General features: G+C 44.1%; 1 protein-coding gene across 1 annotated transcript in view; it reads right to left on the reverse strand.

The window, feature by feature from the left end:
- LOC310772881 (nck-associated protein 5-like) overlaps positions 1-15,286 on the reverse strand; it is a gene marked incomplete at both ends in the record, with an annotated part of 254,349 nt that overhangs the window by 31,684 nt on the left and 207,379 nt on the right. The window contains 5 exons of the mRNA XM_083632823.1: positions 1,086-1,173; positions 5,260-5,365; positions 6,807-10,450; positions 11,085-11,273; positions 12,328-12,417. Coding sequence (XP_083488949.1) covers positions 1,086-1,173; positions 5,260-5,365; positions 6,807-10,450; positions 11,085-11,273; positions 12,328-12,417 — 4,117 coding nt within the window. The remainder of the gene's footprint in view (positions 1-1,085; positions 1,174-5,259; positions 5,366-6,806; positions 10,451-11,084; positions 11,274-12,327; positions 12,418-15,286) is intronic.

The following is a 15,286-nucleotide window of genomic DNA, read 5'->3' on the forward strand; positions in this document are numbered from 1 at the left end:
GCAGCTGCAACTGTGTTGCTTTTGGCCTGTATGATGTGATTGAACTTCATATTATTCCCAGCATAGTCATTGTATGAAATATGGAGATATGCGACTCTGCTGCCAATAGCCTATATGTGACCACAAAATAGGCTATTTTTTATAGATGAAATCTATGCCCGCACGTACCGTGTCGATTCAGTTCAGCAGCTTTATTTTATTTTATTATCATTATTTTTTTATTGATAGCCTATTAGCCTATAGGAATTATTCCATCAGTGCGACCAAACACATCATGAGATCATTATTATTCATTGAGCCTAAATGGTCTAAAAACGCCTACGGATTTTGGAAATAGACATGCAGGTTATATTGAGTTTATTGAGAGGGTGAATTGAGCTGCTGCAGATAGCCTACGTGGAGGCAGAAACCGCTCTTCAAAGATATTACTGATGTGGATAAAAGTGGTAACTTTAGACAGTCATTCGGGAACAGACTAATAATATCCAACGCGGATTTTGATTCTGACAGTAGTAAAGCTTCACGATTTGCGCTTTGAATGAATGAGGAAATAGGCGTGTCTGGCGCTGTAGCATTTGCATTGTGATTGGCAGTTGTTAAAAACCACGCCTCTTTTGCGGGCACGAGCTCCTGTGCACGGGCATTTTCATGTGCACGAGCTCTCAGCTTGATTAGAAAAACCTGGATCCACTTAATGAGTGGTGAACTACCTTCATGGTACGAGTTAACTAAAATCCAGCTAGATGGCAATTATCTGGTTTAGCCAAACCAGATCAAGGGACAGATCCTGGATCTTCTTATACAACATTCGTGGTACAGCCTACTGGACATCAGGCATCGCAGGCATGGGGAGACATACAGTACCCCAATGTCAACAGCGGGAATCGAACCCAGGACCCTTTTGCTGTGAGGCGAGGGTGCGAGGCAAGATCGCTACCACTGTGCCAGCGCGCCCCCCCTCCCAATTGTATTGAGCTGCATTTAACACTAACAAAAATTTAAATCCTTTTTTGCGCACCACAAATTAACTTTGTTTTTGTTTTGTTTTTTGGTGAAATGCCCCTTTAGTAAATATATAGGCCTACCTATCATATGGTCTTGACAGGTGGTGTCTGGAACGTGGCCCTCTTCTGTTTCTGCCCGCAGGTTGATCTTCTGAGTCAAAATAAGGGTCTGTGAAGTGAATGAACAATACATTATAGTGAGCAAAACATACACAAAAGTAGGTCATATTTAACATAATATATAGGCAAGGGTTAAGGGTAAAGTTATTTTCCTGTAGCGCCAGCAATTAAAAAATCACCACTTTTGATTCCAAAATAGATAAGTGCTGCAGTTGAGTGTTATGCAAACAATCGGCATCTATTGTTAGCATTTCTTTTGAGGCAATTTGCAGCAGAAAAGTCAACATGTAAAGAATCAGTTACAAAACCTACAGATTTGTTTACTGTATGTAGTATAGTCAAACTTATGGCCGTGTGAAATATGTTTGCAGACCTTGTTATTTGCACTGGGGTTTTTTTAGGTTAAAAATGTTGTTCAGGAAGAAGCAAAGTAATTCGTGCCAGGCACGGCGGCAAAGGGGCACTAGGGGGCTGCTTGAGCTACCCGTGGAATGAGCCAAGCGTCCCCTCAGCACCCCCTGCAAATGTATTTTATTTTTTTACTGGGCATATATGCCCAGATGGAAACATTGAATTACAGTATGTCCTAAAGGTTATGGTTAGGCAAGTAAAACAACTTGGTTAGGGTTAGGGTTAAATAAGACAAATGTTCATTAAAAGGATTAATGTGGCTTACGGTATGGGGATGTACACCCAGCAAGGGCATTTAGCCTCTCCCCAATTTTCTTTGGAGAAAAAATATAATAAAACTTAGGACACAGAATTAATATAACAAGGCTAATTTCTATATGAAAATATAAGAAGTTATTCTTTACAAAAAAAATAGAAGATCCCACAGACCTCTAAAGTGTGGTGTGATTGGGTGCTCTCTTCATACATCCCAGAGAGAGTTTTGTTGTGAGTCAAAGAGATTAGGATAATTAGGTGCCCAATTATGGGTAATTTGTTTAGCTGTGGACTGTGGTGTGTCAAGATAGACCAATTTATCGTTTCTTTAAAACGAGGAGTGGAGGAGGAAAAAATATATAAAAAAGCAGATAATGGTAAGGTGGTGAGGCCTATAACGCTATTGCTAAGGTGATGGGACCAAAGCCTAGAGAGGGGCTCAGAGATTGAGTACAATTCTCCAACTGAAAATGAAAGTGTGGGGGAAACCTACAGGCTATGCTAGCCCTAAAAGCAATCCACTGGCCCCGTGGATTTAAGTCAAGGTGAAGGACCAAGGCGTCCTCAACCGAACTTGTACCCCTCTCGGCCATTTGGCTCTTTGCAAAGTCACGGTAGATGCAGGTTTCTGTTATGCATGTTTGACTAAGCTATGGAAGCTATATGGACTGGACATTGACAGTGTGATTGACCATTCTGCTGTGAACCACAAAAACGGGAGGATCGTTCTTCCATCACTAGTGAGTAGAGTAGACATTTTTTTGGTTGTGGATTTTAAGTGGATTCGGTGGACTCCGCATTATATCATATACAGTCTAATAGGTATATGTTTAAATACACAGTCAGTATTCAGCTCATTGAAGCATGCACATGCATAATAATGTTGGGTTGGGGACAGGCCCGGCTCCAGGATGAAGTGACTGGGGGAACAGTTCAAAATGGTGAGGGGGCAATTTGAAAATGGGCATTGCCTTTTTCCCTCGCCAAAAATTTGCCTAACTTTGGAGTGTTAGCTAGCACTCCAAAGCTAGCATGACATGGCTGGTATCAATGGATCCCTTTGGTCCTCTAGGTTTAATATGAGCCCATCTTCACTCTACAGTAGCTTTAAAATGAGCCCGCTACAGCCTTTGAAAGACAGCAATGCCACGCCGCAAGAAGTAGAAGAGGAGTTCAACCAGGGGGGCAGAAAATGCAACTGAGGGGGCAAGCGGCAGCACCCGCTATCACCCACCCCCCGCCCCCTCCCGTGGTGCCGGGCCTGGTTGGGGATCTGGCTTCCAATGGAAAAACAGTGGCCCTCCTTCTGTAGCAGTATAGCCTAATTCACACCCGAATGTGTTATTGTTTTTTATATTATAAAAAAAATAGCACCTGCTATAAATAATTAAACTCTCCCTCAGCTCCCCCAGCCACAATTACAGTATCTGCAGCCGTGCCCTGCCTTACTCAAATTGGCTTATTAAAAAAGGCATGGCTTTGGGTGGTGTAAAAAAGACATGGCTTTGGGTGGTGTAAAAAAAGACATGGCTTTGGGTGGTGTAAAAAAGACATGGCGTTGTGTGGTGTAAAAAAGACATGGCTTTGGGTGGTGTAAAAAAAGACATGGCTTTGGGTGGTGTAAAAAAGACATGGCGTTGTGTGGTGTAAAAAAGACATGGCTTTGGGTGGTGTAAAAAAGACATGGCTTTGGGTGGTGTAAAAAAGACATGGCTTTGGGTGGTATAAACGGAGCATATGTAGGTCATAAAACATCCCTCTTTTGTTGTATTTCTGTGGGGAGAAGATATAGGGAAGGCTTGGAGGATAGTATTAAATGGCCTCTTTGTCAAACTGAGTGCGTCTGATAAGGGGCTCCTCCGTGCTATCGCAATTCTGCATCATCTGTATTAAATTTCCTACATTATGCAGTGAGACTCTCTTTTTCTCATTCTCTCCTTCCTGCAATTCTCCCCTTCTTTTCCTTCCTTCCTCTATCACTCACTGACCCCGCCCTCCCTCTCTCTCTATCTCACCCACTCACTCTTTCCAGCTTGTTTTGGTCCTTTGACTGACAGATAATAAAAAAAATAAACCTGCAAGGTCAGATTTGTACTCTTCCACTTGTCTCGAGTGCTTATATGATTTCCCAAAACAAGTCATTATTGGCCCATTTCCACCGCTGGTATTAGCTCGACTCGCTTTTTTGTCTCATTCCACCGATCAAAAACCTGGACAGCCCGGGGTTGAGTCGGGGTTGAGTTGTGGTAGTTTTGGTCCCTGCTTTGTTGAGGTTCCAGCCGGTACCATACGGTGACGTGAAAACACTGCAGACGACTGATTGGTCAGGCAGAATCGTGTTTACTGTGTCTGTCAATGCTGGACACCAGTTTAGTGGGACTTACCTTCTCTTCTGTTATTTCCATCAGTCTTTTGTGTTGCTGCCTTCGGCTCTGGTGAATTAAATCGATCTCCTTGCTCAGCTTTAACATGACGGTGGTTTTCAATTGTTTTGAGAGAGAAAAAGTCCACTGCTCGGGAAGCCCTTTGTAGTTGTGTGTTACGTCAGCTCAGCTAGGCCGGAGGCGGGGCTTTAGTGAAGCCGCGGTCTTGCCTGGTGATTGGCCGCCGGGGTGGTGGTTTCCCTTCTCCCCGTAGCGTAACCCCCGTCCAATGCGCAACGCATGCATGTAAATAACAACAAATTGATATCCATTCTCCTGGCCGATGGTCTCATTGCCCATGTCGGGCATTTAGAGGCACCAGTATTTCATAACCAGTTTAAAAGTTCTGTGTATAGATTTAATTTTAACATTATACGTTATAGCCTACTTGGGCTATGGGCAGAGGGCAGATATGCGGTCGCTATGACGACCAGGTGTGGGCGGAGGTGAGTAAACTTGCAAAGTCTATATCAAGCAGAGATGAGTAAGGCTAGGTAGAGTAGAGCCGTACTGTGCTGTTACAGTATATGTGGTGGATGTGAGCCATAAGAGTGCCCTAATTTGAGTTTGTATAAGATAATGGAGATGTAATGGAGAGAGCTCATTGCAGCCCTCTGTCCCACAGGGGGCGAAGAGGAGTAAATACTGTACTGTAAGTAATTTGAGTTTGTACGACATGCATGGCCTGATGGTTGTTTGTATGAGATATTGTTTATAAGCCTTCAGCCTTGTGCAAACAGTATTGGCCTGGGTAGATAATAAAGAAGTGGGTGTTGAATTGTAGGTTGAGTGTGAACATAGTGTGAATCAATAGTGACCCTTCAGGGGATATATGACGCTGATAAGGCAGCGGTGCTGTGTGTGTGTGTGTGTGTGTGTGTGTGTGTGTGTGTGTGTGCACGCACATACTGTATAAGTGTGAAAACCTGGTGTGGTGGTAGCCTAGACAAACAGAGTCAGAGACCGACAAGCGGACCTGTACTGATGGATCGTTGTAATAAAGCCAGCATGTTCCATTACAGTGGTTGGTGCATTTGCTGACTTACAGCAGTATCAGTGCAGATCTCCATATCTCCCTTCATTTCGTTGTGTTTCTTGGGCATGGAGATCCCAGGCACAGATGCAGCCGGGGAGTCGCCGTTCACCGCCGTCCTGTAAGGAAATCAGATTTGATCTGTATTACGTCTTCCAGTTCCTCTTTTATCAACTCACCAGGTAGAAAGTAAGCCAGCTAATAAATTGCATTGACCCCCCCACCCACCCTTCCCATTCAGCTGCACACAAACGCATACACAGGACTACAGGACCATCAAAAGTTAAACAACCGCTTTGTACTTATTGCTCTCTATATGGAGTGATGAATGATTCTAAGTACTCTTGATAAAAAATCTGTCAGTTGTGATTTGAAGTGGTATATCAGTTCACTGAAGGCTGTGAAATGTTGAGCATTCCTAGCTATTAAGATACTTGGAGCGAGCCGGCTGTGTCTAGATTCTGGTCCAAGTGCTTATGTTCACTAGAGTGGAGTCATAACTCAAACAGACAGCTGCTGTTTCTGCTGTTTATCTCTCTCTCTCTTTAGTCTTAACACGCAGTTTTAATGCAGCAATGGCTCATGTTTAATTTCATAGAATAAGTTGTAAAAACAGCATTTGACTGGATAGAATAACTGTGAGCAGACTCAGTAAACAACATTCTCAGCATCATCAAATAAGTAGAATTAAAGGGCTACTTTGCCCATTTTCAACCAGCTTACATCATTATAAAAATATAGATTACGCAAATGAACAATGTTTAACTTACCTCCATCTTGCCTGAACCGAGATCTCCCGATTCATTCGCAGAACTTCCTGGTCCAAATGATGTCATGACGATGTCATTTGGACCAGGAAGTTCTACAAATGAAGGTAGTAATAGTAATAGTGACAGTAACAGTGACACCATAGCAAGACTGCTCCAAATGACATCACAATGACATAATTTGGATCAGGAAGTTCTATGAATGAACGGGGAGCAGGCGCGGACTGCATAATCGGGTACGTCGGGCAAATGCCCGGTGGCCTGGCCTGCAAAAAAAAATTTTTTTTTTTTTTTTTTTTTTGGTGCCCGCAGTCAGGCCACTCACTGAACAGCAGGCCAGGCGCCGCCTACTGGTTTACTAGTGGTTTTATTACTTTATTCAGGGTTAAAGTGGGTGCATCTCATTGTAAAATTGGACTCGGCCCAAATTGGGCTTCAAACGGCCCAAATTGGGCTTCAAACGGCCCAAATCATGCTTCAAACGACCCAAATTGGGCTTCAAACGGCCCAAATCTGGCTTCAAACGGCCCAAATTGGGCTTCAAACGGCCCAAATTTTTCGCCGGTGCCCTTCGGACGCCGGCACACACGTCAGCCCGTATCGGCCTGGCCTGCTTGGTATCTAATGCCCGGCCTGAATTATTTTCCCAGTCCGCCCCTGACGGGGAGCTCTCAGTCCAGGCAAGATGGAGGGAAATTAAACATTGTTCATTTGCATACATACTACTGTTTTTGTAACTATACAAACGTGGTTGGAAATCAGCAAAGTGGCCCAAAGATGTTGTTGGACCCACCTGCCAAGAAGCTCTTTCACAAACTGGTCTTTGCCAATATAGGTTGTGGTGCACTGGATCTGATTGGCTATCTGACCCATCTGAATGTTGCAATGGTCCATGATGCAGCTCAGCTTGTTGTTCATCTCAGACTGGTTCTGCGCCTCCTGACTGTCTTTGCACTGGTTGTCATTTTTCTTCTTATCCTTCTTCTTGTCAGACTTCAGCTGTTTGCCTCCAAGCACAGAGCCAATCTTCAACTCTTTTTTCTCCTCTTTTGCCTTGGGCGAGTCTGCTTTCTTACCACTCAGAGCTGGCAGTTTGCTTTTGCGGAGGCCGAACCAGTTTGCCAGCGAAGGGCCCGTCTTCTGTTTGGCTTCAGATGCAGTGACCTTCTCTTGTTCTTGACATTTCTGCAAGTTCTCTTCGATTCCCATCATGACTTTCTCTTCAATGGTGCAGATTGTTGGGCTGACTTTTTTCTCCTCTATATCTGGGGGTGTGTTTGTGGAGTCCATCTGGGTTTTGACACCCCTGCTAAGGTCTGGTTTATTAGGGGTGGTGACTTTCAATGTCTCCTGTGTTGAATTTTCAGAGCTATAGACCTGAGAGGATGTAGGCTGAAACTGCGGATGAGAAGAAACCTTCACTGGCTTTCGGGCATTCTTCAAGCCAATCCTATCTGTGATGGGTAAGCTACGCACCTCTTTCTGAGGGTGGGGCGTGACTCCCTCCACCTTCATTGTCCCTTGTGACACTTCACCTCTGGAGCCAGACTTGGAGGTTCTCTCAGGGAGGACATTGTGGCTGTTTGACACTGTCATGCCTCCGTAGTAGCTGAGCCGGTGGCTGGGGGAATGGACGGGGCTCTCAGCTAACCCGACACTGGGTACCTCCAAAGAACTCTGTCTTGATAGAGAGTTCCCCCTCTCGCCAGAGTTGGTGATGATCTGAGTCCGGATTTTACCCGGTCCATCTGGCATGTTGATGTTGGGTTTTTCAATATAGTTGGTGCTGAAACTCTGGCTACGGGCCTTAGCTCCATTCATCCCCAAGGCTGGCTTTAGATGAGGTTTGGTAGTAACAGATATGGATCTAGAGAAAAGTTGACTACACCTTTTCCCTTTATCGCAAACTTCCCCCTCCTCTGGTAACACAGCAGTGTGTATTTCCCCTTCCAGTAACCTACCCTGGACATCACCTTTCCCCTCTGTAATGGACGTTTTGAGTGGTGAATCAATACTATACTCTGGCTGCAAGCTGTCACACTGGGTAGAAGCATTTGAAGTCACCGTTTCCTTGGAGACTGAGTTGATATGATCTTTCTCATGCTTGCCTGGTATAGAGGGGCTATTCTTATGGCTTGAGGGAGATTTTAAAAATGCTTTGAACCCCATTGGGATACGTGTTTTTGAGGCTTTTTCAACGGGGTTAGCAGCACTTAGAACAGAGCTGGGTGGGCTGAGTACAGCTTGGGGACTTACTATCTTACTATGTTGTGGTTCTGTTTGACACTGAGGGGAGTCCTGAAGTGTTACAGGTAAGTTACTAGAGGTCTTATGCATTGACTCATTGACATTTTCATGGGTAGACCCTCTCTTACTTGCAAATGTGTTCTGATGTGAAGACCCCCTGAGGGCACTGTAGGGTGGAGGGACATTCTTTGAGCTTTTAGGTGCATTATCAGGTTCTGGAGCACACCCTGAGTTTGCAGAGGGGAGGTAGTGTTTTATGGTCGTCCGTTTGGAAGTGCCTTTAGTAGGTGTCTGAGGCATAGCAGGGGACTTTTGAAGGTGCTGACTGGTTTTGTCAACCAGTTTCTGAGGTGCGAGTGCAGTCCCATAGCCTGCATCCAAGTCCAAAGAGTCTTGACCCTTGACGGGCAGCGTAGATTGCATATTTGGTACAGGTGGGGGGTGGTAACTCGGGGGAGGGCCCCTCACAGTGGTTGGTGTGGATGGTTGAGACACCCCTGTTTTATGTGCTTGAGGTGACCCTTCATAATTTGGTCTGATCAGTAAGGAGGTGGTGCGGCCTGGGGGTGGGGGAGGAGATGGGGACCTGAGTTGGTTTTTGTTGGTTTCACAGTGTCTGTCTCTGGTTGGCTGCTCGCCATTGTCAGCATACTCCAGGTGCCTCCTGGAGAGGTGGGGGGAACCGGGGGAGGAGCCCTTACTCCATTCAGTCCTGCTAGGGAGTTTGGAGTTGACTGCCTTTGGGCTCTGTGTGCAGCTTCCTCCTGGGGTCTTGATGAACCTGGACATTTTAACTGGAGGGGAGGAGGGGGATTTCTCATGACCAGAGGCTCCTGAGTTTCCACTGTTACTTGGTTCAGTGGTGGAGCCCTTAGAACTTCTCAGTGGGGAAGCTAATGGTTTGTTACGGCCAGGTATCCTCGAACCATTGGACTTGGGACCACAGGAATCATTCGTTGGAGGGATGGATTGGCCTTTACTTGCTCGGCTACTTGGTGGTTTGATCAGTTTGCTTTGTGGAGTCATGTGCACTGGTAATGTTTCTGCACTGCCCTCCCTGCAATTGCTTCCTTTGCTAGCCCTGCTCTGATATTCAGATGGTTTTTCTGGGGATTCAAGCACAGTGTAGTTCCTTCCATTTCCTGCTTTTTGCCTTATTGGCCTCTCTTGGGGCGCCAGGTCTGGGTAATCAGTGACTGTCTTGCTACCTGGAATGTCTTTTTGAGGACTAGTACCTGCACCAAGCTTCTGAGTAGAAAGCTCAATGGGCTCTCCTTCTGCATCAAATATTGCCACAATGCTCTCCTCCGACTGAGTACACTTGGCCCCTTTGGGCTCCTTAATTAGGCTGAAAGGCCTGGGCCTCCCATCTGCAGACTGGGTCCGTCCCTGGTCCCTTCTCAAGCACTGGTGTGTGAGCTGCTTGGCAGCATCCCTGGACAGCCTCTTGGGGTCCCTCTCCACCTGCTCTGCTGGATGAGTAACAGAGGCACAAATGTCACTGGACTCAGAGTTGAGTTCCTCTGGGTCATCCGTGTCTGAGAGGTGGAGGGGCCCCTTGGGGTCAGTGGGATTGAAGTGCAGCAGGGAGGGTTTAGTGAAAGCAGAGGTCCTCCCTCCCCCAGGAAGGAAACTGTTAATGAAGCTCAAAAGTTTCTCAGGACGCTCTTTTGAGTCATAGCCAGGTGGATGCTTGGTAGCCACGGGAGCTGTGCTACCATCGCCCCCAGCTCCACTGTCCTGCAGGCCCTCCCAGCTGCACAGACTGTCTGAGATGCTGTGGGAGAGCTTCTTACAGTAAACCCAGCTGTCCTTGCTGGGGACATTGTCTCTGCGACTGGAATGTGCCAATTCATCGTCTGCGTCATCAGAATCGTAAGAGAACCTCTTTACCCCCAAACCCGAGGAGCAAGTTCTACCCGTATAGGAAAGCTTGGAAACCCCTTTACTGCTACTCTTGATGCCCAGGGAGTAGATGCCCTCATTCGAGTTCATGCAGTCCTTGGAGCCTGACTTGGAGATCCTGGATGAGCAGGAAGAGCTCCTGTGTTTCCTCCTCTGAAGCTTTCTCAGTCCCTCTAGTATGTTGCTCTCTTTGCGCCTTGTGGGCAGCTGATCCTCCAGGGGGGCACAGATATTACTGGGGGCTGAAGAGCCCAGACTCAGCCTCTTCTCCCAGGTCAGAGAGGACTGTAGGGTGATAGGAGAGAGGGGGTTAACCGCACATGAATTACAATAAACGATGCCTACACATAACATGTTTGACATGCATTCCCTGTTTCACTCCTCTTGGTCATTACTAGTTTTTCAACTTTATCAAAGCAAATAAATAGCAACGAAAGAAAACCTTGAGTAAATCCCATTATATTTATATGCAATGGAATTGGCAGAAGAGGAAGATTGGATAATTGCAAACAAAATATGAATTAGTGTTCATGATTTTGTTCCACTTTGTTCCTATCAGGTGGGGAGACAACTTTTATGTCTCACGAATGGCTAATGTGTCATTTCTTAAAAACCTAATTGCAAAATCCTCTCATGTAACTGTACCGTCTACACCCACTTGGACACCTCACCAGCACACTCACCAGCAAGAACTAGGGGTCTCATTCGGTCATCTACTAAGATCCAAAAGGAGGCAGTAAGCACCATAAGTTTTCCTAAAAATATCCCTAAAGCTTTTTTTTAAAACCACAGATTGTGGTTTAAACAAGGACTGTGTGTAGGAGTGTAGGACTATAATCAATCTTACGTGAGAAATCCGTAGCATGTGTCAGCATTTCATCCTCATGTAAACAGCCAGATGGCAAACAAATAGGCGTACCATTTTCCCACAGGAGCGGCCATCGTTCCAGGTGTAGGAGCCGCTCGAGTATTCACTGCACGCGCTCGACAGGGACAACTCACTGCTGCTACAGCTGCTGCGGGGGTAGACAGGTGCTGGCACTGTCAGACTCAACTGGCTCAGACACTTGGCCACAGCAAGACCCGCCTTTCCATTCAACTGGACCTCCTATGAGATAGAAAAGAGAGATGTGAATTATCCAGGCAGAATGAGTTTTATATAATCAACAAAGCCCTCATTAGACTACTGTTCTAAGGAGATTTCTAAGATGCAAATGCCTCAAATTAAAGACATACAGTATATCTACCTGTTCACTTGATTGAGTCATTGTCAATAAGAGCATTGCCTAAATGTAGGCCTATATGTTATAATGTTCTCTATTCGTAACACATTTCCCCTGTAATGGTGGGTAGGGTTGTGTATGTAACTGCTATTCTGCTATGGTTACCGCTGTAAGATCAAATAAAAAAAGACAGACTAATCAAATATTCCACCAAAGCGTCCTACAAATACCCATACATTTCACTTAGAAAATTGGAAGTAATACCAATTACATTTTTGTGCGCAGTCACCACAGCACAACAGATGTTTCTCCAATTAGCATCTCATTCCAAAGAATTTGCCTATGCAAATAAATAACTTTGAAATGTTTCAGTCGACAAGAAAAGAAATAAGAAAGATAAATAACAAAAGCAAAGCAAAAGTCGCCATTATTATTCAACTAATCTCATATGTGTCACTTGTGTGTATCACTTAACATATCCCATTGAAGGAGATGAAGCGTTTCTCCACATTTAGACAAACATAAGATTTATCATTCACATCGCGGCCATTATTATTTAATAGACTCCCTCTTCCGCCCCTCTCATAGCACACATTAGAGGGGTAAAAGAATAGAGCAAACTCATATTCAGTCCTTAATGCATAATACATAAGATGACTGATGTAGCACACTGTCGGGTGGAGTCATTTTTACTGACGACGAGTCTCAATCGATGGATTTCTGGTAATATGACAAGGATTTATTCCTCTTAGCGCCAAGTGATACTGCCAGCTCTGCTTGCCGAGAGCGAAGGGTCACGTCTCCAAATAGTCGGCTTTGTATTTTAATCTGTGGTAACGATTTCTTTGGAGCGGTAGACATCAGTTATGGTACCTGGACAATTCATATGGCTGCAAAGTAAGAGTACAATGCCTGCTGCATGTTTCCCATTAAGCTTACATGAGAGGGACAGTCTGTATTCCTCTTGCTTCTTTCTGGCTCCAGAAGCAAATCTGCCGCAGACAGATCCATGATCCGCGAGTGGAGTTTCTTAAAGGCAAAAGGAAGGACACACATCACAGTGCATTTAACTACAGGGATCTTAATGAAGAAGGGCTGCACAGGGAGCTCGTCACCTTCTCAACAGCACAACTGAAAAGTGGATTGGAATGAGAATACAGAGCCAAGGAAAAACACATGTGACACTGCTGATCCAAATATGGCACTGGAAATATTCTCAACACTCCAACTTCAATATAGTGATCTGTTAAAGTGTACATGTAAATGAAAAAAGAAAAGAAAAAATTATGCAAAAACAAACAAACAAACAAACAAACAAACAAACACAAAACATTAGAATTTGTTTCCAAACATCTCAAACAGCTGGTTGTTAGGCTGATTTTCCCAGATTTAGAAGGGTCCAGACACCATGCAGGGCCCTGCTTCCTTCTCTTCCCTCAAAGTCATTAATGTCATTGGCTGGAAATAACTAATGTGAATGGGAAATAATTGCATCAGGGAGCAAGGGATTCCTTTGATTTTTTTAAAGTTCATAGCTGGTTAGCATCCCCTTCTGTTCTTTAACTCTTGCACTGCAGAGAGAGGGATACAAGACCAAATACATTCCCACATATTAATCTCAGAACTAATTACCGTTGCGTTCCCTGCGCTCAGATTAACTTCAACTGAAAATGTGCTGAAACAAAACACTTGACATTAGGTTTCATTTCCTGCCAAGGGTAACGCTAATGCTCATTTGGGGAGTAGTATACCGTATATGTATTTCTGAGCTTTGATATATATTTCATTATTAGTCTCCACCAATAAAAATGAAATGTATTTTATTGGTCTTCATTCTGCACACTCCCACATAAAGAAAAGAGAGATCTATCAAGAAAATGGCATGTTGTAAATGAGAAAGTCACCTTCACCCATTTCCACTGGCAAGTTTTGGCAACTGAGCTTTGAATCCATCCAAGCCAAGTGAAAAACACCTTTTCACTGAAATCCAAACATAACTTTTGTCTTCTAAGAACAAACTACCTGCAAATCTCAAACCATCTTACGTTTTGTTCTCTAACTTCATATTCAAATGAATTGTTCTCCAGCTTTTAGTACATTAAAAATATTTTATATTTCATTTTTACAAGCCGATGGATAGGCTTTCGAAGAGGCTGGCGGATCTACAGATACAGCTTTACACTTTACACTGCTGCCATGGAAAATGACCTACTCTCATTGCATTTTTCACCCTAGAGATGAGTGCCCTTTACTCATTTCATAATTTCTAAACCATCCTTGCACAGTTCTCAATATTTTGGAACCTGGCATGGCTTGACTTCATGTGGCTACAGTTGACCAAAATGTTGAGACGATTTTTCTGTTCTTGCCTTCTCGGTAAACTATTACAACTCAGATACATTTCCAATCCTGTAAATCAGTCGTTCTCAACGTGGGTGTGCACGGACCCCTAGGAGTTCCAGGGAGGTCCCCATGTTAGGATAATCATTTATTATCAATATAATTCCATCCATAAGTAACACAATGACAGAATGTATGACTGTTTTGGTAATACCTGTAAGTGTCACACACTTTCTGTAATCAAACTTCTAAAAGCAAAAAATCTTATCCGATGGGGGACCATGGGACAAAATCTGAGCTCCATGGTCTAATTTGTGTCAGTTTACTGGTCCTTGATATGAAAAGGCTTTAAGGAACACTGCTGTAAATAATTTCATAAATAAGTAAAATATAATTTACACACTCACAAAATTGTTATTGTCTGTCACGTAAAGGGTAATTAACTAATTAGTATGTTTGGCCATTTTGTTGGAAAGCTTCAGGCGTATCATTCCTTCTCAATCAAACTGTACATCGTGCCGGATCAGAACAATTTTAAGTTCTACTTTTAGGAGTTTGGACTCAAAGCACCAGATGGCTTCTCATTTCAGATTCGAGGCCATTAAATTGAAATTTGTGCCGCTGTGGTGCCGCATGGCCGGGCTTCATCATAGCCCCGCTGTCCACACGGGATGGGAGTGGCTGAGGTGTCACGGGACGTCCTGATCTTATCGTACGGTGCTGGATTTCACCTCCTCAGCATCCTCATCAAGCATTCAGTCAATAGTGTCACAGGCCATGTGAAGGGGAGTGCAGGGGGGAATGGCGGATGACAAGGGGGCGGCTGGGTGTACACTTCTCCAATTGACGACCCAGGCCAAGGACAAAGTCACAATCGCTTGTGAAGTATCCATGGACGCAGGCGAGAGTGTACGCAGTGCACTTGGGCGGATACTGCCCTTTTTTAAATATCGAATATTGTCCCGTCTTGTCATCCATCGCCGATGTGTTCAAGGCTTCTCCCTTGCTATATATACATAAAAACAGACTGTAAAACCTGCAATTATATTTGATTTGCTTTGTTAATTTTCTTTGTTCATTCAATTGTTCGATGAATTTCATCAGCTATGAATGAGAATATCCTAATTCTGTGGGAAACACTGGATCCTTGTATTGTTTTTTTAGGCTCGATAAATGTAAAGCTTCTGAATATCAGCACAAAACATCAGCAATCGGCTGCTTCAACACCAAAATATCACATTTGGCTTTCAAAAGCATAGCTGTAAAACTCTAGTGTACGCTCACATACAGTAGATGTAATAGATGCTTACACAAAGCATGACCACACCTGCACAGACAGCACACACATATTGTAGCAGGCAGACAGGCAGTGAGAGAGAAATACACACACTAGAGCTACAACCATTATTGATTAGTGTCAACTATTCAATTAATCATAATGATAAACGATTAATCAGTTTGAATAATTTTTTTAAGGGAAAAAAAGTCCAAATTCTCTGATTCCAGCTTGATTCTTTTCTTGTTTCTTTACTCCTCTATAACAGTAAACATATAAATA

This window comes from Poromitra crassiceps (assembly GCF_964638095.1).
Source record: "Poromitra crassiceps genome assembly, chromosome: 3".
Taxonomy (NCBI): Eukaryota; Metazoa; Chordata; class Actinopteri; order Beryciformes; family Melamphaidae; genus Poromitra; species Poromitra crassiceps.